Source organism: Euprymna scolopes, chromosome 1 (assembly GCF_053919585.1).
Source record: "Euprymna scolopes isolate OS-2025 chromosome 1, ASM5391958v1, whole genome shotgun sequence".
Classification (NCBI taxonomy): Eukaryota; Metazoa; Mollusca; class Cephalopoda; order Sepiida; family Sepiolidae; genus Euprymna; species Euprymna scolopes.
The window spans coordinates 1,898,728-1,925,755 of record NC_136482.1 but is presented as its reverse complement, the minus strand read 5'-3'; the positions used below and the strand labels follow the sequence as shown (position 1 = coordinate 1,925,755).

Here is a 27,028-nt window from a genome sequence, read left to right as displayed (position 1 = left end):
ACGGCGGTCTTCTCTTTCGTCAGGAAGCTAATAACAGCTCCTTCCCTAAGTGGGAAAATTTTCTATCACCATTATAGGGTGCCACCTTCAATTTTAGAATTTAATCACATTTACCGTCAAACTTGGATCATCAATATTTCTACTGGTTATTTCTGGTGCATCTCTACATTCAACCAATTATCTTTTTCATAGGAGTGTATTTTTCCTCATCGACTTCATTTGGAACATCCTTTTACCTCATACATTTTTGCATTCTCATCAACTTTAATAAAAACATATGACTTCTTGCCTAATATGGTTTTCAATTTATGTGCTAAACAGCAAAATTTTTATGCCTATGAATATCATTTTACTAATTTTAAGTTTTTGTATTCTTGATAAATAAAAGTTGTAATTTTTAATTTACTGAGTTTATACTGAATTCCATTATATATATATATAGTATTAAGTTTTGAAAATATATAGCAATTAAGCTACGCCAAATTTTCCGCATTTCATCTTCGTGACGATTCGTCAGATTAAATCTAGACCATTTTCGATCACAAATAAATTAAGAAAATCAACACTAAAACAACATAGAAACAGATGCTGCGATAAATACATGTGTGAATAACCAGGAATCTGATTGGTTTACTAGCAAACCCAGTATCACGGGGATATAAAAACACGAACCAATATCAATTCCATGCAATAGCGTGACAAAACCTCACGAGAATAAAATGCTGAGAATGCTGTGTAATTTAATTGCCACATTTATTTTCAAAACTTATTAACTAGCTTTACTTATGTATCGAGCACTATCGAAGTAAATAGTGAAAATATTTACATACGCAAGAATTTCCATGCGAATACATAATGAAACACAATGTGGCATTTTATTAGTTAAACAAAACACAGATATTGCAATCAATCGTGGGCGTTAAAGGGTCCGATATCGCCGAAGTACTAACCTCTGAGTTATGCAGTTTTTCCAACATTTGATCCTGAGAGACGACAACCAATGCTTTATTGTTTTTCACAGCAGTTGACATAATTAACTTCCTGGAAAGTAGAAGATCAAATGTAAACATTTTAATTTACAAGACGCACATGTTTCAAATTGTTGCTCCGATTTTGACTGTTCACAACTTCACAAGATATCGACTGATCTATTCTCGCGCTTTCTTTCTAGGCTTTTGGTTTTAGCAACCTTGCTTTTTATTTACTTTTTTTTTGCTAGGTCACCGCTTGTCAAGGCAAAGAATACACTCGAAAGTAAAAGCCAGAAACCTCAGTAATGAGTAGTAATGGTTGAACGTGAATCCGATTTGATTATTTAATCATATTCTCTCATTCGATTATACTTTCTCGTTTGTCTTCGTTCCCATTTCTGGTAACTGTTTGTTGTATAAAAGTTTCGTGTCCATTCAATATAGTCCTTCCACAAGAAAGTCTGTTGAATCGACAGAAATATGGATAGGATTTCGTGATTTCATATGTACTTATAACTTAACGCGTATCAAGGCCGGAAGGCTACTCGAGGATAAGGATTAATAGGTGTGTCATGTGGACGGTGAGTCATTAAGTGGATGATAGTTGAAACTAGGCAGAATTTTATTATCTTACAAGAATTTGCTAACATAAGACTTGAAAACGACCACGTTGCAGTAAGTTGGGAAGCAGCTCATTTGAGAATCTAGAACTGTGCTTTTTTATCAGGTTGACAAAAAAGTTCTTGCTGTTTTTAACTTTTAAATTCAGATGAACATATCTCGGCTCAAACAAAAATTTAATGATCGAAATAAGCACCACCAGAATCAACACGTTTGTCAACGCAAAATAAGTGTATTTTTGCCAATAACGTAAAAGTATTGCGTTCTGCTAGGGATGAAGTCGCTGAAGATGTTTTTGATATCGCTTAGGTTTTTAAGCATTTTTCACGCAAAAAATTGTCGAGAAACTTGAAAAAGTGGTAGTCGGTAGATGAGAGTTTTTGAGAGCATGGCGGATGTGGCATAGTTTTGTAGCTCAATTTATTCAACTTCTGCAGAGTCGGTTTAGCAATGTGCGGTCAGGCATTGTTCTGGACGAGAATTGGGCCTTTTCTGTTGACTAATGCTAGATGTTATCGAAGTTTCTGATGCATTCCATCCATTTGTTGACAGTACTTCTCTGCCGAAATGGTTTCAGTTACATTAAAAAAAACTGTAATGGATGAAACCAGTCACAGACCACCAAAAAGGCAGCATGACCATTTGGTGCTTCAGGAAGTATTGTGGAGTTTCGTCGGGCTGAACATACTTTTCATCGTAAGTCACAACCCGGTCGAGAAACGGGTCGTTCTTGTTGAATAAAAGAACGAATCATGACACTTAATAACGACGTTTAATTCGTGAGGCACCCATTTATCAGGGGATTTTTTAATCTTTCTAATCTCTCTCAAGTGGTTGGAAATTGTCGTATATGTTACGTTTAATTCAGAAGAAAGTTCTCGAACAGTTTGGCTTTGATTGGCTTCGACTAAAGCTCAATTTATCGTTGTCAACATCCGATATCCGACAACTACGCTCATCATCTTGAAGACGCTTGTCGCCGCCACAGAATTTCTTAAACCGCCATTGTGCTGTGCGTTCTGTAGTGGTTCCTGGGCCAAACGCTTCGTTCATATGGCAAACTATTTCAGTAGCTTTTCAGCTTATTTTGAGTTGAAATAAGCAAATTGTGCGAATTTGCTTTTTCCCCCATCAACATTCTGAAAAGAAGACATAATTGTTTTAAAACGATTGTAATTTAAATGATTAGATAGAACGAAAAACTCTTTTAAATGATATATAAAGTAAAGGTATTATGATGAAAACTTATTTGAAAATACATCACTTAAAATCAAAATTTATAATTCCACAACACCCTTCTTGTTAACCTAATATTTAATCTATTAAAAGGCGATTACGGTAAACACCTCGATGCGAATCGATTCTTCGGTGTGCGGTGTTTGAGTCTTGTGTCCGCATCGCATCTTTTACGAGAGATGATTACGGCCTTCACGTCATTAACTTGCTCTATCCGTAAACGAATGCCAACCGGATCAAACGAGTAAGCCCAAATCCGTGCCTCTACACTCATACTAATCGCTTTGCGTTCAATTTATTCACTGTAGTAGATGTCTCTCGAGCTGGAGAACACGACAGAAATTACGGTCTTTAGAATGCTGGTATTTACGCAACTTACGGACCGTGCTGAAATAACAGCATTATTATTTAGAAACCTATTCTTAATATGGTGAGAGAGCTAGTTTTAAACAATTCTGTACTTTTATCCAACAATTTTATAAACAAAGATATGGTAAAAAAAAAAGTATTTAACTTGAAAATCCTGCGTAAAAATATAGCACAGGTTGTTTTCTGCTGAAAGTTTCATCTCTTTGTTGCAGATATTGGCGGTGTGAGATTATAAGACAGCAAACAAGATCGTTGATATACGTAAGATCCATATATGCATCATTGCATTCCTGAAAAAAGTGCATTGAGAATGGTGGTGATTATGTCGTAAAATAAATTCAGTGGGGCAAAGGGTCGCTTGTTATAAAGGTTCTGTCTTTGTAAATATTCAAATTTTTTGGTTACAAATGTAAGATTTTACTTTTGAGACGGCCACAGCCCACAAGAGCAATGCCAGACAAGTAACCTGAAATCTAAGACTCGAGTTTCGCTCTTATTTGGGCTCATCAGTCAGATATAACCGTACCCGGGATTTGAAATCCGAGCCTCCTGCATGCGAGGACATCACTCTACCAGCAAACGCCCCGCACACAAGAAATTCTATTAACCAACACAGATCAAGAAAACCGCGACGAAATCAAGCTGTGGAATAGACCTACTTCATACAGGAGGCTCGGGTTTACAATCCCGGATGCGGATACGCCTGACTGATGAGCCCAAATGAGGGCGAAATGCAAGTCTTATACTTCCGGCTCGTTGGGTGGCATGGCTCTTGTGGGCTGCGGCGTTCTTTGGGCTGTGGAAATAATTATATATATATGCATATATATATATATATATGTGTGTGTGTGTGTGTGTGTGTGTGTGTGTGTGTGTGTGTGTGTGTGTGTGTGTGTGTGTGTGTTATAATAGCAGAGTTAAAAATGTTAATTAGCTATTATCTATCTATTTATCTATTTTCTAGTGATAAGTGACATTGCTAGGCTAAGAATAGAAGAAAAGAAATATTGTTTTGGTAAAATAAGTTCAGCTGAAAGTTCATTAAGTAAATGCAAGTTATATGTTTATAGATTAAGATGTAGTAAGCTAAAACCATAGGAATTTAAAAATTCAAAACAACAATTGATAAGTTACACTGTTCACATTACATTTACATAGGTGACAGGAGGTCACGTTAAGGAGACGTGTCGTTTAATTTGCTACATCACCGGAACTGACAGGTCAAAAAGATTATAGTTTGGGTTTGGGCACCAGGGTGTGCAGACATGCTCCGAAGGTCGGGAATCGGAGCTACATGTAGACACGTAGCAGACTCCTAAGACATCCGAAATAAAATATAAAGTCGTTGTCCTGTGGCTTACAAAGAAGAAAAGTCGGATATGTCTCAATCGTCTTATTGTGTCAATACGGTGGACAGTTATCACAGCGTCCAGCAGCAGAAAGACAATAGACCTCCGGGCAAAAAGTTATGAAGCATAATTCTTCTTCCATATATAAGCACTTCTGCCCCCTCGATGTGAATACTCCCGACAAACCGACAAGCAGCAAACTCCCACCCCTTCACAGTAGAGATCCCTAGGTGTAAGAAGCATTCTACTACAATAGTTTCTTCCCCAGAACTGCTAGACTTTGGAACTCCCTTCCGGGATTCTGCTTTCCCAACTGTACTGATATGCAGAAGTTCAAGTGTAATGTGAACAGACATCTTGCTACTCATCTCCCTTCATAATACCCCCTGCAACTTATGTCCGCGATAGTAACCCCCCACTTCAAAGTGGCACTGTACCTTGTTTGGGGTGAAAATTGAATTTTTAAAAAATTCCCCCGCTATAACAATATATATATATATATATATATATATATATATATATATATATATATATATATATGTGTGTGTGTGTGTGTGTGTGTGTGTGTGTGTGGGTGTGTGTATAAATATATATATATATATATATATATATATATATGTTGTATAAGCGGGAACTTTGTTGGTGTGTGCCTCTGTGTGAGTTCGTTCGCAATAGACTCCTAAACGGCTGAGCCGATTTTTTTTTAATTTAACACAGATGTATTTTCTATGCCTAGTATCATGCTTAGAAGCGTCCTGTATTGGAATATTTTCGATAAGTATCGATAATCGATAATCGAAAACATCCTCAGAAAGAAGGAACAGACAATTTTGACTAAAGTTAACGCTTTATACAGCCTAACATTACAAGTGCATTTGAGAAATTCTGATTACCTCACAAGTAGAAAAGCCCGGCATATAAAATCAACAGTAGGTTATTTGATATGAGAGGGGCACGTTCGAAACAAATGTTTCTGTTTCAATTAATCATGAGACCTGTACTTTTGCATTTTAAATTTTAATTCAAGTCATTATCATCGCACAAGTAGAAAGTTTGATATATAAAATTAACAGTGGGTTCTTTGATATGACAGGGGCGCGTTTGAAATCCATGTTTCTGTTTAGTACACAATTGAACCATGATACTTGATATTTGTATTTTAAGCTAATTCAAGCACACATATTTTATCAAATCACCAGTCTAGTAAGTTCTCTACTATGCAACGTACACTATGATGTATTATGGATTAAGTAACTTCGGGTAAGATTGGAAAATGAGCGATTTCACTGATTTTGATGACAATAAAATATGGGATGGTGAAACATTCGTTGATTCTTATTCATTCCTAGACACCGTCGGGTCTCCCTGCCATTAAATATATCCGTTTAATAAATCAATCTATAATAAACCATTAAAAAATGCCAAAAGTACATCTTATTCCATACCAATTCGCATCAACTTCTTCGAACATCTTTCCTTCAACTGGAATCTGCGTCCTGATGTCCTCGGATCCAAAGATTGGCTCTAGATAGAGCCAGGCAGCTTGTACCTTCAACCACGAATCCAGAATTCCACGCATCCGATTCTGAGAAGCAAATAACAAGTGTTATCGGATTGATAAATGCTCTTGGGGGATTTAAAAAAAACATGAAAATAAAAAATAAAAGGGATTAAACATTTTTTCTAAAAAAAATATCTAGATTTTCGATAACAACTTTTCTAGCCGTGGATTTTTTTTGTTTCGTTAATTTTTTTGTTTTTAACAATAATTTCATTTCAACGGTCACTTCACAAAATGAAATAGTTATGACGTATCAAACTTTCTTTTGTCATGGTGAGATGCACACCTCAACTCGCAGGTATTACCTCCACTTTCGTCCATCGTATGAGTTTCCTCTATATGGATATCTTTATAAACGACCAGCGCCCCCTAGCGGGTAGGTGCATTTTTTCACTTTACAGCATTTTACCTCAGCCTGCTTCTAAGAGTAGGAAGTAAATATCAACTTACTTCATTCATAAGAAAAAGTGCATTTCAAGTGCGTAAATTATTAGACTTAAGAATCTATTTTAAATTGTTTTAATAGTATTTTTAATTATTTTTTTAATAAGAAGAAGAAGAAAAAGGAGAAGAAGAAACTTTTATGGTTTTATTTTAATCATTTGGTTACATAATGTGTTTTACCAACAAAAAAAAGCTGTTCATGATTTTATGCAAGTCTAATAAAAAAACAAAATGGTCGCCGATACCTGACGTAATGTTTTTGTGCTGAACATTGAGTCAAATAATAAAGTATAAATAATACTAGAAATTAAGCTTTTATGATGTTATTTAAATCTTCGGGTTGAATAATGTGTTTTATTCGCTCTAAATGTAGTTTTATATGGTTGTATGTGTCAATATAGTTTTAAATGGTTGTATGTGTCAATATAGTTTTAAATGGTTGTATGTGTCAATATAGTTTTAAATGGTTGTATGTGTCAATATAGTTTAAAATGGTTGTATGTGTCAATATAGTTTTATATTGTTGTATGTGTCAATATAGTTTTATATCGTCGTATGTGTCAATATAATTTTATATGGTTGTATGTGTCAATATAGTTTTATATTGTTGTATATGTCAATATAGTTTTATATAGTTGGATGTGTCATTTTGCTATAACCATAAGTACAATGATGATCTCAGTTATTTTTGTCAACATTGGAAATATATTCGTTTTAAGAAAATCATTTAAGGATTTCGCTTTCATTTTTATACATCCGTAAGTACAATGAGGATCTCCGTTATCTTCGTCAACATTGGAAATATTTTTAGATTTTCACCAGCTATGAGCAAATAGCTCCACCTCCTTGTGGATAATTTGGGAAAGGCAAAAATCCGGTTTGGAGTCCCGATAGGCGGATAATAAAGCACTTCAACACCTTTTCAGCAAGTCCTGCAGCTGCGCTGGCTCCGACCGCATTGGTTTGTCTTTCCGTTGAACTTTGTCTGCAACGCTGAGAGGGAGACCTTGGTAACTGGGCAAACCTAGATCTTCTTATAACCTGCCTAGGCCTGCACCCGGAGTACCAACTCCCGCTTCGAACTATATATCCACAGCAGATGTTGCAGTTCACTAGACTAGATGTAGAACGACATTGTCTTATTAGACAGAACGTTGCCATCATATGAGTCTAATAATTTACGCACCTGAAAGCACTTCGACCGTTTCATAGGCTAAAGTAAAAATATGGTGACCCGATTCTTTTCTTCCTATAGATTATCCGGGCGACATTTCATCAGGTAAACATGCATGTTGTGTTGACAAGTAGCAGCAGTTCGTTTTCTCTTCTACTGTGTTCTTGTTTTGTCGAGATACGTGTGTATTAAATAACGGCATCACAAAATCATGTACGCGACATTCATCTATGCTGAGCATTGCGCAGCACTACAGATCAATTTTTGAACCCTGACGGTTAATCACGTAGATCAATGGAATCTCGTTGTGTACATTACACGTAGCAACAGTTTACGCTAACTCTCTTTTTTTTTCGTTGTTGTTCTGTCGTGTTGATTTTTGGCAACTAATAATAGAATACATTGAGGTTTAACAATGTTTTGAGAACAATTTATAAGTCTAAAGAGACAATAGATATCTCCGGTCATGTTCTTTTCTTTTTCTATCATGCATGTATATATAATATCTCCCCCCATGCCCACCGATTGCTCATGCATGGAATATTGTCGCCACATCTAGGCTAGTGCATCAACCACTAGTTTCTCTCTCCCTGTCTCTCTCTCTCTCTCGCTCTCTTTCTCTCTCTCTCTCTCTCTTTCTCTCTCTCTCTCTCTCTATTGGACAGTGTCAAAAAGAGAGTCCCCAATTAAATAGGCCAAGCACCGTCAACCAAGCTCTAATCCTTATCCCGTCGCCTCAATATTGCATCCCTAATAATGTGCTAATTTTACAAGCGCTTTAATGGAATGTGATCCGAAGAACTCGTAGCACCGCCTTCCCCCCCTCGACGTAAATCTAAAAGTAGGAAAATCCCAAGCTTGTTCTGTAGATGTCTTCAATGCCGAATATCTTTTTGCTCTAATAGTTTCTTGGACGTACTTGGCTTTTTTCTTTCCTCGAACTGCTAGATTATTAAATTACATCCCTATATCTTGCTACCCTGATTTAATTGCATAAATTTAAATATCATGTGAACAGATATCTCGCAGCTCAACTCCCTACCTCTAAACATGGTCCCTAATTCGAAGTAGTTCATTATGTCTCAGTGAAGGTTTGATTAATAAAAAGGAGATGTAGGGAGTCATAAAAAAGGGATGAAGGGAGTAATAAGAAAGGATGTAGGATCTATAAAAAGGAGATGTGGGAAGTAATAAAAAGGGAGTGTATATGGTAACGAGAGTTCTTTTTGTAATTTAGAAAAAGAGAAAGATCTGATCAGCTTATTCGCCACACATCACATTCCTGACCGTTATATTGTGCCACGTAGTCATAATTCTGAACGTTAAATTTTCTACTTTTTTGCATTATCTATCCTTATAGAAAATACCGTTGTTACCATTATTTTTGCATAACAAATATATCACTACGCTTACACTGCCAGAAATACTTTAAACTAATCTTAGATGATGTTTAGCGAATTTAATTCGAAAGGTAACAAACCAGCAGATAAGCCCAGTTCTGAATATCCTCTTCGAATGGACCAATAAACGCCGATCCCTTCATTGTGGTTGTTTTTACAATGTGATCATCCAAAAGTGCTTGAATGTCGTCAAAAGATGACAAGATGCTCAAATCTGTATCCTTGTAAGGAATGAAGTTGAAAAACATGGTTTCCCATTCGTTCTTCATTTTACACAATGCCTGGAACAAAGAGGACAGTTTTTAGTTGGAATTTTGAACACATTCTTGGTCACTGTAATACAATGCGATATAATCTAATAACAACGGTTAGCATATAAAGAAAAAGAATTCAAATAATTAATATACAAAGCATACCACCATAGGATATAAAATACATACGTACATACATACATACATACATACATACATACATATATACATACATACATACACAACTGACTCGTTCTCAGCTCTAATTCCGTTTTACCATATTGCAATGTTTTTATAAGGGCGTTCTTTGATCCCTTTCCTTTTGAAAAAGGGATGTTATTTTCGAAATATTAAGACATCCACCATCCCGGTGATATCAAACAGTTCATGTTTACTAATTTGCATTGTGATTATCTTGAAATATATATAAATATACGAAGGTAAAATATAACAAAAACAAATACGACCTTCTTTCGTTTGTTCATTTTTGTTCATACAACACACTAACACAACAGCCGATTCTCTACACTACTATAGGCCTCGTATACTCTTCCATATATATATATATATATATATATATATATATATATATATATATATATATATATATAATCAAATATGGTTTCCGGAACAAATACACAGTGTTTTCTTTTTGCAATATTACATTGTCATGCATTTGCTTCTATCTAGGCAAGTAATTTCTATTTTTCTAATTAGAATATCCTCAAAAAGAGACGGTATTGACATAATAATAACCGTTTGTTTCTGCATAAGGAAATGGATCTGTAAAAAAATCTACAGAAATTTTAACATGCTGGCGGAGCTGTTTTGCATGAAAAATAAATATTTGGATCTTGAAATGTAACTATACTGTATTCTTTTATATATGCATTTTAACAGGCATCGGGTTTCTAAAAAAAAAAGGTTGGTTGGTTGGTTGTTTTTGTTTTACGGCATATCAACCCTTTTCGGGTTATTTAATGCCGAAGGATTTTGAAGAAAAAATTTTTAATAGAATATATTTGTTTGTTTTCAAGTCAGTTTCTATTTAACCCATAGTTGGAACCCTAACAGGTACTACCACTCTGGGTCAGAGTGGACCTGGGAGCAATGGTAATTAAAGGGTTGCTTCACACTCCCCAAAGCCCACAAGATTAGGCCTCACCACTGGATATAGTTTAAGGCCATATCCAGGACCCCCATTGAGGGACTTTTACCCTCTGCGTATTCTAATGCCCCACCGACAGGGCCTAAACAAAAAGGATCGATATAAATAAAGAGTGAAATATAATTAAAAAACATTTTACCAAAACAACATATATATATATATATATATATATATATTGAATGTGCACTAGATACTATCCCCTTACATAACCTAAACTGTTCTTTAACGTTTTGTGTTAAAAAGTTAAAAAGTGGTAGGCTTTACTTTTAGATCCACTCTCGTATATATATATATATATATATATATATATATATATATATATATATATATATATATATATATATATATATATATATGTATATATGTATATATATATATATATATATATATATATAATTATTTTTTTTACTATAATAATTAAATACCTACAGACACTAGTGTTTCATCCTTTCGGGAATCTTCAGTGGAGGGTGTCACGATTATGACTCGGACCCCGCATCACGAGACATCTCTGGCTCGGTTAGCGAACAGTAATCTACGGACACGCGTGTTTCGGAGCCCTACTCCTCTTCAGCGTAGCTTGACTGTTGGTAGGATTCATATGTAACCAGTAATGGTTGTAGAATAACCAGTACACTATCGCTGTCCTCTTTAATAATCACACGGGTTTCATTGGATTAAAAAAAATCTATAAAACCATTATATATATATATATATATATATATATATATATATAAAACAATCTATAAAACCATTATATATACACACACACACACACACACACATATATATATATATATATATATATATATATATATATATATATATAATGGTTTTATAGATTGTTTTTTTAATCCAATGAAACCGTGTGTCCTCTTTAATAATCACACGGGTTTCATTGGATTAAAAAACAATCTATAAAACCATTATATATATATATATATATATATATATATATATAACAATCTATAAAACCATTATATATATATATATATATATATATATATATATATATATATATATAATGGTAGATTGTTTTTTAATCCAATGAAACAGCGATAGTATACTGGTTATTATACAACCATTACTGGTTGCATATGAGCATACGTGCTTGATATAATGGCAGAAATAGAAGACAGTTTCACAGATTCTTTAAAGAACTAGTTTTAAATTAACTAATTATTTTAGATAATACCCTTAACATAAATGAAATCACGTTTAAATCTCACGATGATCCAACAGGATATACTTTATAGATTAAACTATCTAATCGCCATAACCTAATTAAAACCACTAATAAATAATATATCTAATAGAATTCACAACCTATTCACTACTAAATATACTTAATGAAAGGAATCGATATTATAATGATGTACTTATAGTAGTCGGGTTATAGTCAAAATATTGAGTACATGTAATGATAATTAAAATCAAAATTGATATAAATATATAAGCAGAAAAATATTGTTTAATATTATAGAGCTTATTTGCCACGTCTCAATCCTGACTTTGTCTTCTCTTACGTCATTTCCTTTGGATAGTTTAACATAATTGTTTGGAGAAAGTCCCTTCTTTGATATAACTAAAAACAATTCTGCATCATATTATCATACAATGTATTATATGAAAAAAATATATTTGAGGAAATTTTGAAGTTTATATTAAAAATACACAAACCTTTTCCAGTGCAAATTCTTTGTTAGCTTGCGAGCTAATTGCAGATAAATCGTCGAGGTATCTTTCCAAACCGAGGCAAAGAACTTCGGCCAATGGAGTCGTTTCATTTGGAGTCATATCGAAGCCAACCTAAATAAATCGTAGAATATTTTCATATAATTTTATTTCTTAGTTTTTGAAATGATTATTCGTATTATTTGGATCCTTCGCATTACTGTTCTTCCTCTGGTTGTTATTTGCGCAGCATTTCGGTCGAGATAACACTCTACCTTCTATAGGTGCATCTTGTCGAACTCGGGAACTTTTTGGTCAAACTTGCGAATCTTCCTGTGGTGACTCGGACCCGTTGTGTTAAAATCAGTTATACGAGTTACACTCTTCTGGAGGTTGAAAGTTCAATCCGCAGTTTGGACGAAACTTAAAATACAATTGCGAATTACTTAGGATTTCTACCTTATCATGGCTGATGGAACAAGAACATGTTACTCTCGTGGATTAAATAAACGGTTCCGTTCGAAATTGCGTGCAGATTCCAGAATTCGACAAGATACATCTGAAGAAGGTCGGACAACACCGTTGTGAATATAGTAACTCACGATGGTAACTCACGATGGAAACGATCGTTTAAGAATCCCACACTCCAGATGAAAACAGTAGTCCGATGAATCCAAATAATACGAATAACCATTCCTAATCTAAAAAATTCAGAAACATCACAAAAGAATATGTTATTTCAAGCTTAAGCATTACAAGAAAATAAAAATGATGTTTCAAACTTAAGCAAAAAGGACAAAAAATGATATTTCAAACTTTAAAATCACAGATAAAAATGTTGTTTTATCTTAAACATTATGAACAGACGAAAATCCTATTTTCAATTAAAATATAATTAACTGAAGAAATTTTATTTTAAATTTATATCAAAGATACCACATATATTATAATTATATTTTTGTTTTAATTTCAAAATAGTTTTTTTAGAAATTTAAAAATTGTTGGTGTTTTTTATTACACTGTTCAAGAGTAAATGAAAATTTATTTTATTTACTTTTTCATTCATCATTTGCCAATGTCTTCCCTTGATCCCCGGATTGCATAGAGCATTGATAAGTGGCATGTTGATTTTGAATTTCTCCAGTCTTGCCTTCATGGTTGTGGCAGCCATTAATGGACCCCGTGTGTCGGGATGACCAAATATCTTGGTCAGTTTGTATGCTGTCCGCCATAACATCTGCACCTGATAAAAGACAAAAAAACATCCGTGTGTATACATGTACAATACATACACAACTGAATATTTGTTTCATTTTTATTTTTATACACTATTCTTTACACTAAAATAAGCAGTTCACTTCCATTTCTTTTGGAAGGTACTTATTCTGGCCAGAAACAATATTAAAATGGAGATATCTTTCACTAATTACATATACAGCTGCTGTTTACATTATCAAGAAAAGATAATTCTTAAATTTCTTTATCTTTTATACATGTTCTGCTTAGAATGAAAAATATAAAACTTTTAAGGTCTTATTTTTTCGCCTGTTTCATATATTTGCAAGTCTAATTTGCTTAAGATGCGAAAATATTTTTATCTATTTAAATGAAGTATTCGAATAAATTGCTGTCTTTAATTAAAGTTTAATTTGCAACTATTTTATATATTCAGGAAAAATATAGTTTGGTAGAGAGAGTCGACTTTCTTTGCAAAAAGCCTTGGCAACATCTTGCATGTATTTGCTCCAATTCATGAAAGTGAGGCGGTGTGGTGCTGCTTAGCAATAGTTTTTTTTTCTGATATTTGCTGTTTAATTGACTAATAACGAATTTTGTAAACGTTTTTATAGTAATTTTCTCAGAAACTTCCGAGAAGACGTGGAACGATCACTGGGTTGATCTGTCTGGAATTTTGTATGGACCTTTTTTATGATAAGGTGCAGCGAACTAAGTATAATACTGTCTTTTCGATGCACAGTTAGGTATGATTAGAGATTATAGAGGTTAATAGGGAATAGTATTTAATGCAAAAATGAGCATAAATTAACCTATATTCAGCCATCAGTTTGGAATAATGTCAATGGGCTATAATTTTGCCCTTTTTTAATGGATTTAATTGTTTATTATATGTGTGTGTGTGCGTATATATATATGTATGTAATTCTTTATATAAATACGGTCATATCTTGCTACGATGTGCAGACCGTTTCAATCATATTAGATATCATTAGGCAAAAAGAATTAAAGTGCAAAGATTAAAAAAGATCAGATTGGTGACGTTTCTATAGGAGCCCTGGATTCGGCCGAGGTGACCGACCTAGTAGGATTATATATTTTGGATAATTTTACTAAATACATTGAAATAGAAGATATAGCTTTATACAGAGATGATGGACTTATGATCATAAAAGACTCGAACGGACCTAAATGTGAAAAAATGAAAAAAGATCATCCTCAAGGAGTTTAGAAGAATAAATTTAAAAGTGGAAATAGTTTCGAATACCAAAACTGTTAATTTCTTGGACGTTACTCTAGATTTAAAAAAATATATATATATATACAGCCTATAAAAAGATAACACTGACCACATATAATTTCAAACTATCCGAAATCTATAATTAAACACATTCCAAATTCTATCAGCAAAAGAATAAGTTGCAATTCGTCTACTGTAGACATTTTTAACACTCACAAGTCGTTTTAAAGACAGCAGTTATAAAAATACAAAAGTAGAATATATCCATACTACACCTAATACTAAAACATTCAATAATAAGGGAACAAGGAAAAGTATATGGCTCACTCCCCTCCGTTCAATTTAAACGTCAAAACAACTTTTGGAAAAAGATTCCTTAACCTCATAAAACAACACTTCCCACCCAATAATATCCTCAAAACATATTCAATAAAAATACAATAAAATTAATCTATAGCTGTAGCGAAAATTTAGAAAATATTATAAAGAAACATAACATGAAAATTCTAAATAATGCATCTGAATCAAATAAATAAAATTTCCACGAAGTAAAACCTATGCAGGGTGTCACGATTAACGCCGATTGAGAGATTCGAACCCGGCAACGGAGCCATCGCTGACTCCATTAACAAGGAACAAATCCATTCGGCCACCGTTAACCGCACACGTATATATATATATATATATATATATATATATATATATATATATATATATATATATATATATATATATATATATATATATCGACGATAATTCTTGGTCTGAAGACGTAATCCCCCAACGCGGGTGATTACAGAAACATGTATGCACATATGTAGCCATCAATGTTTGTATAAATAAATTTAATATAAATAAATTTTATATATATAATATATATATATATATATATATATATATATATATATATATATATATATATATAGTGATTTAAAGGTTATGAGGGTTTTTTGAAGCATGAAAAACGATATTACTTTTTGTATTTAATATTTTTATTGTTATTTTTTATATTTCAAGCAGATCTCCGCTCTTGGTCACAAAAAAGTATCGAAATGAAAAAGAAAACCGTTGAAAGAACTGGAGATTTGTGGCGTGGACAGCGTTCATCCCTAGCAATGATGTTCGAAAAAGTTCACGTGAATCATTTTAGCCGTTTGTGGAAGAAGATTGTGTTTTTTAATATTTTTTTAATATTGCAACGTAAAAGCGTTTAATTCAAACGGCAAAAATGAGACGCAAATGATATTGATTGTATAATGGAATAAAAATGAAATTGTTAAACGGTAAAAATAATGTAATTATTAGTTATGAATAATAATAATAATAATAATAATAATAATAATAATAATAATAATAATAATAATAATAATAATAATAAAACTACTGAAGAGGGCAGAGTTAGAAACAATGTCGGCTTTTTTAATGGTGAGTAAATTCCGTCTCTCCCTCAATAAAGATGGGACGAACATAGATGATACATACCAATACACAGTCATATTCAACGACCATATGTATATAATATATGCCCCCATACATATAATGCATATATAAATAATAATATGCATAAACAGATATTCACACATGCACACACATACACGCATATATATCCATACACATGTATATGCATACAATGACATGTACAGGTCCAGGCATGAAACGTGCACCCATATGCATACATACATTATATATATATATATATATATATATATATATATATATATATATATATATATATATATATATCATAGATAATATGGGTCTCAACGGTACCCCCCTTTTATGGGTCTTAGGCAAACCATACAAACGGGGGCGAATAGAACCGGTGGGTCGAATTAAATTAGAAATTGACCCATTTGACAAGTCGTTTTTGGAACTTGGTCTCGATAGAAATAGTAGAATCATGAGTATCTACCGGACCTAATTTAACCAATTTAGAGGTGTCCCCCAGGATAGTCATCATTTTATTGACATAATCCTGGTGATCTATTATGACAACGCCAGAGCCTTTGTCGGGTCTTGTGATGAGTAAAGATTTATTATGGCGAAGTGTTTTGATTGTAGGATAATGTTCACTTCGCAATTTTGCTTCACAAAGCGAAATAGGCGTGCCAGCATAAGAATGTGCGACGTCATTTAGTTTCGCCTTAATATCACTGATATATATATATATATATATATATATATATATATATATATATATATATATATATATATATATATATATATATATATACTAGCAAAAGTACCCGTTGTTGACTGGGTTCATAAACAGTCTACAGAAAATGGACTCTGATTTATGAAATTATGATAGGTTATGAAAAGGAAGGGTTGTAATGAGATAGCTTTGGGGGTATCAAAACCAAAGTAAAATATGATGAAAGTAAAAAGAAAATAGATAAACCCCATAATTTGTTATACCATACCTGTTCACACTGAAACATTTATCACAATATTCTGTGGATCTATATTAAAAAACCTTGTTAAACTTTGTGACATATTTACATTCTATGGAGGTCAGGCGCGAACGAGCACCCCATAATTTTATTATACCATATTTCTTCAAATTGAAACATAATTATCAAAGTATACTTACGGAGATAGATATGAAAAGTTTTTATTAAAGTTTATGCCTATTTCCATTCTATGGAAACCAGGCGCGAACGCAGACCCCACAATTTTATTATACCATCCCTATTTAAGTTAAAACATAGTTATCAAAGTATTATTATTACACCTATATCAAAAACACTTGTAAACGTTTTTTTTATTTTAAAATTTTTTATTTCCATACTTTGTGGACCAGGCGCGAACGCAGACCCCACAATTTTAATGAACCACTGTTCTGCCAGATCAAACATACCCATTCTGTGTCTCGATACATCTTCTATCATTATATGCAATCAATTTTTTAAAATAATCAACCATATAGGAGCCTATTCGTGACAAGACACACACACACACATACACACACAGACATTCAGCTTTATATAATAGATAAAGCGCTTTAAATAAGGCTGGGGAGACTCTAGGGGCCCCTTTCATCAGCAAACTCATCAGGAGTCAATCGTTGAATTTCTATCAAGTGTAAAACAAATGTCACGCAAGAGCGAAGACTTAAGTGGGGATTACTTATGAAATTATAACGAATGGATGAAATGAAAAAAAATTATATATATATATATATATATATATATATATATATATATATATATATATATATATAATCTAAATGAGTCACTAATACAATGTTTAGTGTATAGATCCTGAACCGGTTCCATAATGGTTAGAAGCCATTGGGCTAAGGAGTGCTAGGCAGACCCCGCCAGAGACAAAATAGGTCTAATAATAATAATAATAATAATAATAATATATATATAATATATATATATATATATAATATATATATATATATATATTATATATATATGTATGTATATATTATTAAACCTATCTCTTTGTATGTGTGTTATTTTGCATCAAATCCACGCGTTGTTTTTTCAACCAGACCTATGTTGTCGTCCATTTGCAAAGATGTTCCCCCACTACCACTACCACCACCGTAATAATTCTATTGTTTATTTATTTAAATGTAGTTGCAATGCGCACTATGTTGGGCGAACATCGCAAAGATTGAATTTCCGTTTGAAACAGTATGTACCATCAAAGATTCGTTATGTAAATTTTTCATCCTCGGATGTTCTGATTAATACGTGTGGTTCTGCGATTTGCGATCACCTTATAAATAACCATGCGTGTGCCACGAATTTCAGAGCTGACATGTTTACGAGCTTGAGTGAGTCGCAATCATCCTTTCATTTAAAAATTCTAGAGACTATTTTTATTAAGTCTTTGAGGCCTTCTCTTTGTAAGCAAAAAAAAATCTTTTAGGTCTTAATTTAGTTTCTATGTAATTTTTCCACCGTTTATTCATCGATTTAGCTCTGTTGAGCGAGGAACGAAACCTGGTTAGCTCACCTTTATTTTCATTTTATTATTTTTTTAAATCATCATGGTGATTGGTCTGTATTTGGCCATTATTAAATTCTGTACCCCCCGAAAACTTTTTAAATATATATATATATATATATATATATATATATATATATATATATATATATATATATATAATTTACTGGAAACGTTACTCAATTTGTATATACTAATCGTAAGTGATTAAAAAATATTTCTCATAAATAAAGTTTTGATAATGAAAAACGTTATATAAATTTGGAAAACATTCAAGCTCAATGAATGCCTTTTTATTAGATTACAGAGTGTAGTATAATTTTCCAAGTTCCAAATATCAAGTTTTCTCAGTTGGTTATTTATTACTTTTCAAAATGGTAGTTATTACAATATCGTTTCGTATTGCGACTAGCAAGTCTTTAAACTTATGCTTTGGCTGCATTTTTAGTCAAATACTCATCAGATGTTTACCTTTAAAAACTTTTTTAAAAAAACCGTTACCTACATGGTTCATGGAACCGACACACACTCCATTTTTCTCTTACTGAGGCAGGCATTTAAAATCAACAGTAGGTTTTTTTATATGATAGGAGCGCGTTTCAAATGAATGTTTCCGTTTAGATCACAATTAAAGCACAATACTTGACTTGTGAATTTTAAACTTTAATTCAAATTATATATAAAAATAATTTATAAAATCAACAGTAGGTTCTCTACAGTGCAATGTAAACTATAATGTATTGTGAACTAAGTTACTGCGAGAGGTATTCGGAGCTTCTTCACTGTGCACTTCGATGGATCCCCAACTAGGGTATGCAATCAATCGATTTGATTATAAAATGGACGATTTTACCGATTTCGATGACAATTAAAATATGGAAGTATGAAACATTCGTTGATCATCATTCAATCCCGGCCAAGGTCGGGTCTCCTTGCTGGTCATTTATACTTGTAGAAATTAATATGTCGGAGAATAAATGAGAAAACTAAGAGATAACATTCATATTACCTCTTCCTCGACTTCCTCGGCGTTAACTTTCAACAAGGATCCATTCAACCAGCTTTCATGATAGGCTTGAAACTTGACAGCGTTTGTCCATAGAAGATCGTACGGTTCTTTAGCGGCCGAAATCACTTCAATTGTTTCAAACTGTGTTTGCTGCTCCAGATCCAACATTTTCTCTTCTCCGTTAATTTTCCGTTTCTGAAAATTAAAAATGAACTTAAAATTTTCATATATCAACGAATTTTGAAAAATGGCTCCAGTTAATTTTTTGTAAACCATATTGTTTTCCTCTCGACATCGATAAGGTATATCTTTACCTTCAACATCGATAAGGGCATTCATTAAACATAAGGATGTTCTTTACTTTGTGTAGAGTGTAACTTATAGCATTTAAGCTGGTGTCGACGACAAAGAATAAAGCGGCATTAAGTGGATTGGATTTGGTGCTGCGATAGTTCAATATACAGCTGAAATTGGTTGTTTCATAAAAGGTTGTTCTGCCGAAAAACAACATACTTTCCCACAAAGTTCATAATTTTCACAAAACCAGCACGAACCTTCTATTTCAAAAATGCTAGAATTGTCTTCACCCCTATTTCAGCCAAACGTCTTTTTAAGCTTCTCGTAGCTTTCTGTCTTAGCTTAACTCTCTTTCTTATCTTTTCAATTATATCAATATCTTTCCGCCAATGTTTAAGATTTTCCATAAGCCGCCTCTTCCAGTTTGGTTACCCGTCCTTCCTTTTTGTTCTGCATCAAGCCAAGATGATACGTAACAACGTGTAACGCCGCGTTAAGTTCCATAATATGTTTTTTCTCACGATGTTGCACATTACACCTTCATCTTGCCTTTAAGTTCCGCCTATCAATAATCTTCATGTTTATGATTTTGCCACCAAAGAAACCCTCTCTTGATTTCGGAAGTAATCCGTTCTTAACTAAAGTCAAGATCGTACGTTATCACTACTTCTCCATACATCTGTTCTTTCTCCTGTCTGGTACTAGCCTCTTTTGCTTCACAGCTTTCAAACTGAGACAAAACAATAGCATTCCATTCCTCCACAGTCAACTGAATTACACTATCACCTACATTCTCCTCCAGTATTTGAACACTACTAGTACTCTCATCATATTTTACTTTCGTTATTCATTTCATCCCTAACCCTAATCCTTGCAATCTTAACCCTCGCCATCATTGTAAGCAGGTTGTTATTTTCAATTTTTTTAACTGAGATAACAAACTCGTCACACTCGAGTACCACCTCCTCTAGATTCCCATTCCTCCTTTACTTTCCGGATATATACATTTGATTTGGAAAATATTCCCACAACACTTTTTCTCCATCTATCCACGGTTTTTCCTGTCCCTACACCCTCCTTGCCCTCACCACACCTACCACCCCAACACCATCAAAATTTAGAACAATTGCATGACGACGACTGGACCCATCATGTTGAAAAGTAGGGCACATGCCGAACGTGAAACCATCGCAAGATATTCCAGCTTCATTCACATCATTATCCTCAATATTTTAATTCAACATTCTCCTATAAATGGGATTGGTGAATTTAAGGTTACATCGATAGTTTTACTGAGCCACCATCTCTAGGAGAGTTATCGACTAAGGTGAAAGACCCCCTCTCGATCGTCCCTTTAGTCGATTCTTAGGACACACCGAGATAGTGGTTGATGCATTTTACTTCTTCTCCTTAACAACAACAACAACAACAACAGCAAGTAATAATAATAATAATAATAATAATAATAATAATAATAATAATAATAATAATAATAATAATAATGACCCACCTTCTAATTTCAGAAACAATAACGCCGACATAGAACACGTAACTATCCTCTCTAATTTCAGGTACAAAAACACAGATAAAAGACCAGAGAACCAAAGTAATCAACACCGACCCAAAAACCGAAGGAAGAAATGGACTAAAAAAAGAGAATAAACGGGTAATGGAATGCCTTTACAGAAGTCACCTAAAGACACAGGATATCGCAATCGGATGAAAGAGTTATGGAACACGACCAGTGATTACCATACATCAGAACAAAGAATTGCAGACCAAACTAAACTTCTCCTCAAGAGATGCTGACTTTCAAATCTAGAACTGAATGAAATACAACAAAAATAAATATTAGAACAAACGAAGAAACGACCTACGAGGAAGTCCTAAACATAGGAACTACAGAAGTAGAAGAACTGCAATCTTGGACACAAGAAATGTGTAGACCGAGATCTATGAAACAACAGAACTTAACGAAAAATGAATTAGCTGAAGTAGAAAACATCGGGAAAATTATGAATGAGGAAAAAAATAAAGCTCCCGTCCTTAAGATTGAAAAAAAGAAAAAACTGAGAGAAATTGAACAAACTCCTCCAATATATCCCAACAGGGACAATTAAGAACCTAAACAATTTAATCTATGCAGGTGCGAAGACAATAAGAATGAAGTTTCAAAAAAATAAAACGACTGAAAAAGAAAACGATCCAACAAAACCTAAATGGGAATTAAGGCTGGAAACTCAAATCAACAAACTAAAGAAAAAAGTCAAAGCGATAAACAAGATGAAAACAAATAGAAGAGGATGGAAAAGAAGAAATGCAGCCAGCGAGGAGAGGATCAACAAGAAACAGGAAGAAGTGAAGGAAAAAATAGCAGCAAAGAAAGCGAGATTAAGACGATACTGATATAAATCGGAACAGTGTAAGCTAAATAGGACTTTTGAAAATAACGAAAGCAATTCTACCAAAATGTAAATGAAGGGAAAACAAAAACAGAAAAATCGGACCCGACGGAAAGAAAACACTGGTGGATCAGAACAAAAGGATCGCAATAGAAAATAGCAATAGAAAATCGCAATAGAAAATAGCAATAGAAAAGCAGAATGGCTGAAAGAAATGTGAGAAGAGTCACAGCAAATCGAAGACGGAACAGAGAATGAAATCAACTAGGAAACACTCAAGACAACTCTCCGAAAAATGGCCAACTGGACAGAACGTAGTCATGACGGAATACATGCCTATTGGTTTAAGAAATTCGCGCCATGAAAGGCAAGTTCAGCAACTGAAAAGATGCATCGACGAATCACATGTGCCAGAATGGATGACCAAATGTAGAACCACATTGGTGCAAAAAGACACAAAAGGGAGGGGGCATCCTCAGCAACTACAAACGTATAACCTGTTTATGGAAAATACTTACTGCAAAACTTGCTACGGATGGTGAGAAGTTCCCGGTTACGATGATGTTTGGAAATAATGATTAGAGAGAAAAGAATTATGCTATCACAGTAATGTTAGACGTAATTTGGATTGTTGCGCTCCTAGGAATAAATATTATAATTTATTGTAACTGATAAATGCGACTACAAATATGCGCAACATCTACGTACGGTAGTGTGTAGTAGTCTGAGCATAGTAGATTTATATGTGGCGTTTGTCAAACTATGATTTTTTTCTGCTTTTTTTTTTGTTGTTAAGGAATAATTGATCCTATTTTATTAATATAGAAGAAAAAGAAGAATAGATAGATTGAATAGAATAGATATAAAGATTGAATAGAATAGATATAAGATAGATAGATAAAAAAAGAAATTGACAGAAAGAATAAAGGATAGGTATTGAAGAGACTATTAATGCAATATTTTCCATTATTAAAACTAGTTAGAATTTCTATTTTGAATAGATACAAATATCGCAATCTGTTGTGATTGATAGACAGACAGACGGACAGACTGACAGACAGACGGACAAAAGCTTTATAAGTGAGGAATCACTACTAACCGAGGCCAAAAGTTATTCGAAGATATTGAAAAGATAAATTTGATGGAAATATTGTAGTTTAAAAAATAAAGAATAGTATGAGAGGATTGAAAATGATAAAAGACTAAAAGATTGATTAATTATGAGTTTATGGCAAGTTCTTATTGACATTAGATTTGAACGTTTTGTAACTTGAAGCCGTAATAACGTGCTATGTTTTGCACGCGGGGAAAGAAAAGGAATGTTTTTGCAGTTGTTCTAGGTAGACGAGTTCTTGCTGTGACTGTCTAAGGAGAAAATTGATTTTTTTGTTTGTTTTGTTTTGTTTTTTACAGCATATCTACCTTTTTCGGATTATTTAATTCCGAATCTGGTTATATTGGAAAACGTTTTCATGCTCCAAGTTATTTATATTTTTAAATATTTATTTGTAGAGTTTGGTTTGGTTGTTTTGTTTTACGACATATCAAACGTTTTTGGAGTAATTTCTTGAAAGTTTTTATGCTTCAAGTTCTTTATATCTTCAAAGATTTTATGATTTTGTAGAGTAAATGGTTGTTCTTTGTTTTTTACTTTGCAGAATATGATTGAGTTTTGCAAAGGGAGAGGAAAAAAGTCAATAACATCAACGTTTGATACATTTCAATCAGGAAGCTAGTATGTTCAGGTAGTTATAAGAAAATTTTATTTCAAGTTTCGGTTGGTAATTAATTTTTTTTAAAGCTTAAAATTTATTTAATGACATGCTGAGATCTTGTGTTAATGCCATGATCGGCCGTTTGTGTGAGATGAAATTAATTTTTATTGAATTTTCACTCCAAACAAGGCACAGTGTCACTTTGATGTAGGGGCTACTATCTGTGACATAATTTGTAGGGGTACTATGTAGGGAGTTGAGCAGCAAGCTGTCTGTTTACGTTACACTTTAGCTTATGCATGTCAGTAAAGTCAGGGAAACAGAACCCCGAAAGGGAATTCCAAAGTCTAGCAGTTCTAGGGTAGAAACCATTAGAGTAGAAAGCTTTCTTACACCTAGGGATTTTTACTGTGTAGGGGTGGGATTTTGCTGCTTGTCGGGTTTGTCGGTGGCATTTACGTCGAATGGGTAGAAGGGCGTGTAGTTCGTCGGGGCAACTACCATTAAAATAATTGTAAAACAGGCAGAGGGATGAAACATTTCGTCGATGGGACAGTGCTTGAAGCCTAGCTGATAATGTGTTGGCGACTCTCTTTTGAATTCTGTCCAAGAGTGAGAGACTAGTAGTAGATGCACCAAATATGGCAACAATACTCCGTGCATGGGCGAATGGTGGCCTCGTAAATGTATAGGATACTCTCAGGCGTAGGTGAGTTTCTAGCACGGTCAATATAATAAAGGAATGGAGACAAAATAAAAACTTTACCTCATCTTTTAAAAATGCCAGAGTTTTCCCAATCTCCCCAAGTTCGATTTGGTACTGCTTTGCTTCTGACATTCTTTCTTTCGTCGAGAATTCTTTCAACTTTTTCTGCAAGTCTTTGATGTCTATTTCAATTTTCTTGCGCCATTCTGTTAGCCTCTGCACGGCCATGTCATGCTGTTTTTGTAATTTCGTTTCGCTGAAACAAAAAGTTTCAATTTTGTCTTTAATAGAAACGATCATAACAGAATGTATGCATGCAATTCACACATTAAATTAAGTCTGTTATATAATGTGTTGATTTAGTAGATACCAAATATTCGTATATGTTATATACTGGGTGTTGTTATTATGACGTATATTCTGTATGGTTGTTGTTCGTCTTAGGAGAGTCTTAGTGAGAGATTAGAGTCTTAGGGGTGGTCATGTGCTGAGTGTTCATATGTCTTAAGATGTTCCTGTTTGTGGTACATGTTCATACAAGAGAGCCGACGGCTTGTAATACACAATGAGAGGAGATTTGATATATAGATAGATAGACCGAGAGTTTGTGCGTTTGGCATTTATACGTTTGACAGTTCTTATATGAACGGGAGTGTTTCTATAACCATGTCTGAATTTGCTCCCTAGTCAAGAGGAGGGTGTGACGTGTGTAGACTCCTAGTCCGTGCATATGTTTATTTGAGTCGTTACGGCAGAGTAAGAAGCATCCAGAAAAAAATGAGGAGTTCTAGGATATCTGGGGAGTTTACAATTAGGTTGGTGCTGTTGCATAGTTCTTATTAGAAGAGGACTGATGTTATATATTTGTTGTTGTTCATATTAGTAAGAGTAGCATGTCATGTAATAGGTGTTCTTGTTGTAAGATAGAGGCAGGTCTTATATATAAAGAGACAGAGTACATGTTAATACAGGAGAACCGACGGCATGTAATACACAATGAGAGGAGATGTATGATATATAGATAGATAGATAGTGCGTTTGACATTTATACTGTTTGACAGCTCTGTGAATGGGAGTGTTTCTATAACATTGACACATATATTTCTTTACCTATTTTTGAGATGATGATTTTCACAAAGTTCTTATAATATAAATTCACAAATACCTTTTCTGTTGAATAACATAACACGAAGACGCAGATACAAAAAGATGAAATTGTTCGTTTATTCCATTTCAATCGGTCAATGGCTTTGCGTCAAGGATTTCAAGTCTTTACATGATTCTTTTTTCTCCCCTTCGCTTCCAAGGTTCCATATCAGCTCTGTCTCTGACTCCTCTCTTCTCCCCTGACTGACTGACTTACTCTTTGCCAAGCTCCAACTATATTGAAAACTTATGACGTCTTTGCATGGCCAACACGTGAATATCAGACACGTGGCCTGACACGCCTCACGTTTCCACAAAGCCGACTCTCTAACCTAATTTTTGATTAACCCATTTTACAAACATTTTCCATTGTCCGTTTTTAAATTCCTTATTTTAATTTCATTTCTTTAACAGAAACAAACTTACATCATTACATTCCTTTTTCAATAAACAAATATCTAACTATTTTATGTTAACTAAACAATGGTAATTCTACATTCCATTTTCAATGGCATTCTGTATTATTTATTTTAATTCTAAATTCCAAATCTAGTTTCGCAAGTTCAAATCCTCGGCTATCCTATCTCATATTTACTCACTTACAAGAACAGGTGACTGTTCTTTAACAGGGCAAAAAATAATGTCCTTTTTTGACGTTCAACTTTATGTAAAAAAAAAAAACATTATTTTTGCACCCACCTAATAAGAAGAAATAATTTTACTTTATCCGTTAGTTGTGAATCCCTGTATATTTGTGAACACGGCTCTGAAGTAAAAAAGCTTAAATGACCGTTTTTACAAAATTGTTTAAAAAATAAAACATATTTTTCTTCTTGACAGATGCAGCCTGTGATCCGCCATGACAAGCAACAAGGAGACGTAACTCCACACAGCATGAACAACAAATTCATAGAACGCGTCAGCTGTAACCTTCATATCGTGTTGGCTTTTAGTCCAATCGGCGATGCCTTCAGAAACCGACTGCGAATGTACCCGTCTTTGATCAACTGCTGCACTATCGATTGGTTTCAGGTAATCGATTATCAATCGATTTATTCGCTTTTTTTTATATCGTACATTTTATTATTCAATA

At 33.6% G+C, this 27,028-nt stretch overlaps 1 protein-coding gene across 1 annotated transcript in view; it reads right to left on the bottom strand.

The window, feature by feature from the left end:
* Positions 1 to 27,028, bottom strand: part of LOC145244699 (dynein axonemal heavy chain 3-like) — a 382,877-nt gene that overhangs the window by 242,393 nt on the left and 113,456 nt on the right. The window contains exons 16-22 of the mRNA XM_080107154.1: positions 24,850 to 25,045; positions 19,670 to 19,864; positions 13,273 to 13,461; positions 12,225 to 12,353; positions 9,206 to 9,406; positions 5,992 to 6,131; positions 951 to 1,041 (exon numbers count right to left, since the gene is read on the bottom strand). Coding sequence (XP_079963280.1) covers positions 951 to 1,041; positions 5,992 to 6,131; positions 9,206 to 9,406; positions 12,225 to 12,353; positions 13,273 to 13,461; positions 19,670 to 19,864; positions 24,850 to 25,045 — 1,141 coding nt within the window. The remainder of the gene's footprint in view (positions 1 to 950; positions 1,042 to 5,991; positions 6,132 to 9,205; positions 9,407 to 12,224; positions 12,354 to 13,272; positions 13,462 to 19,669; positions 19,865 to 24,849; positions 25,046 to 27,028) is intronic.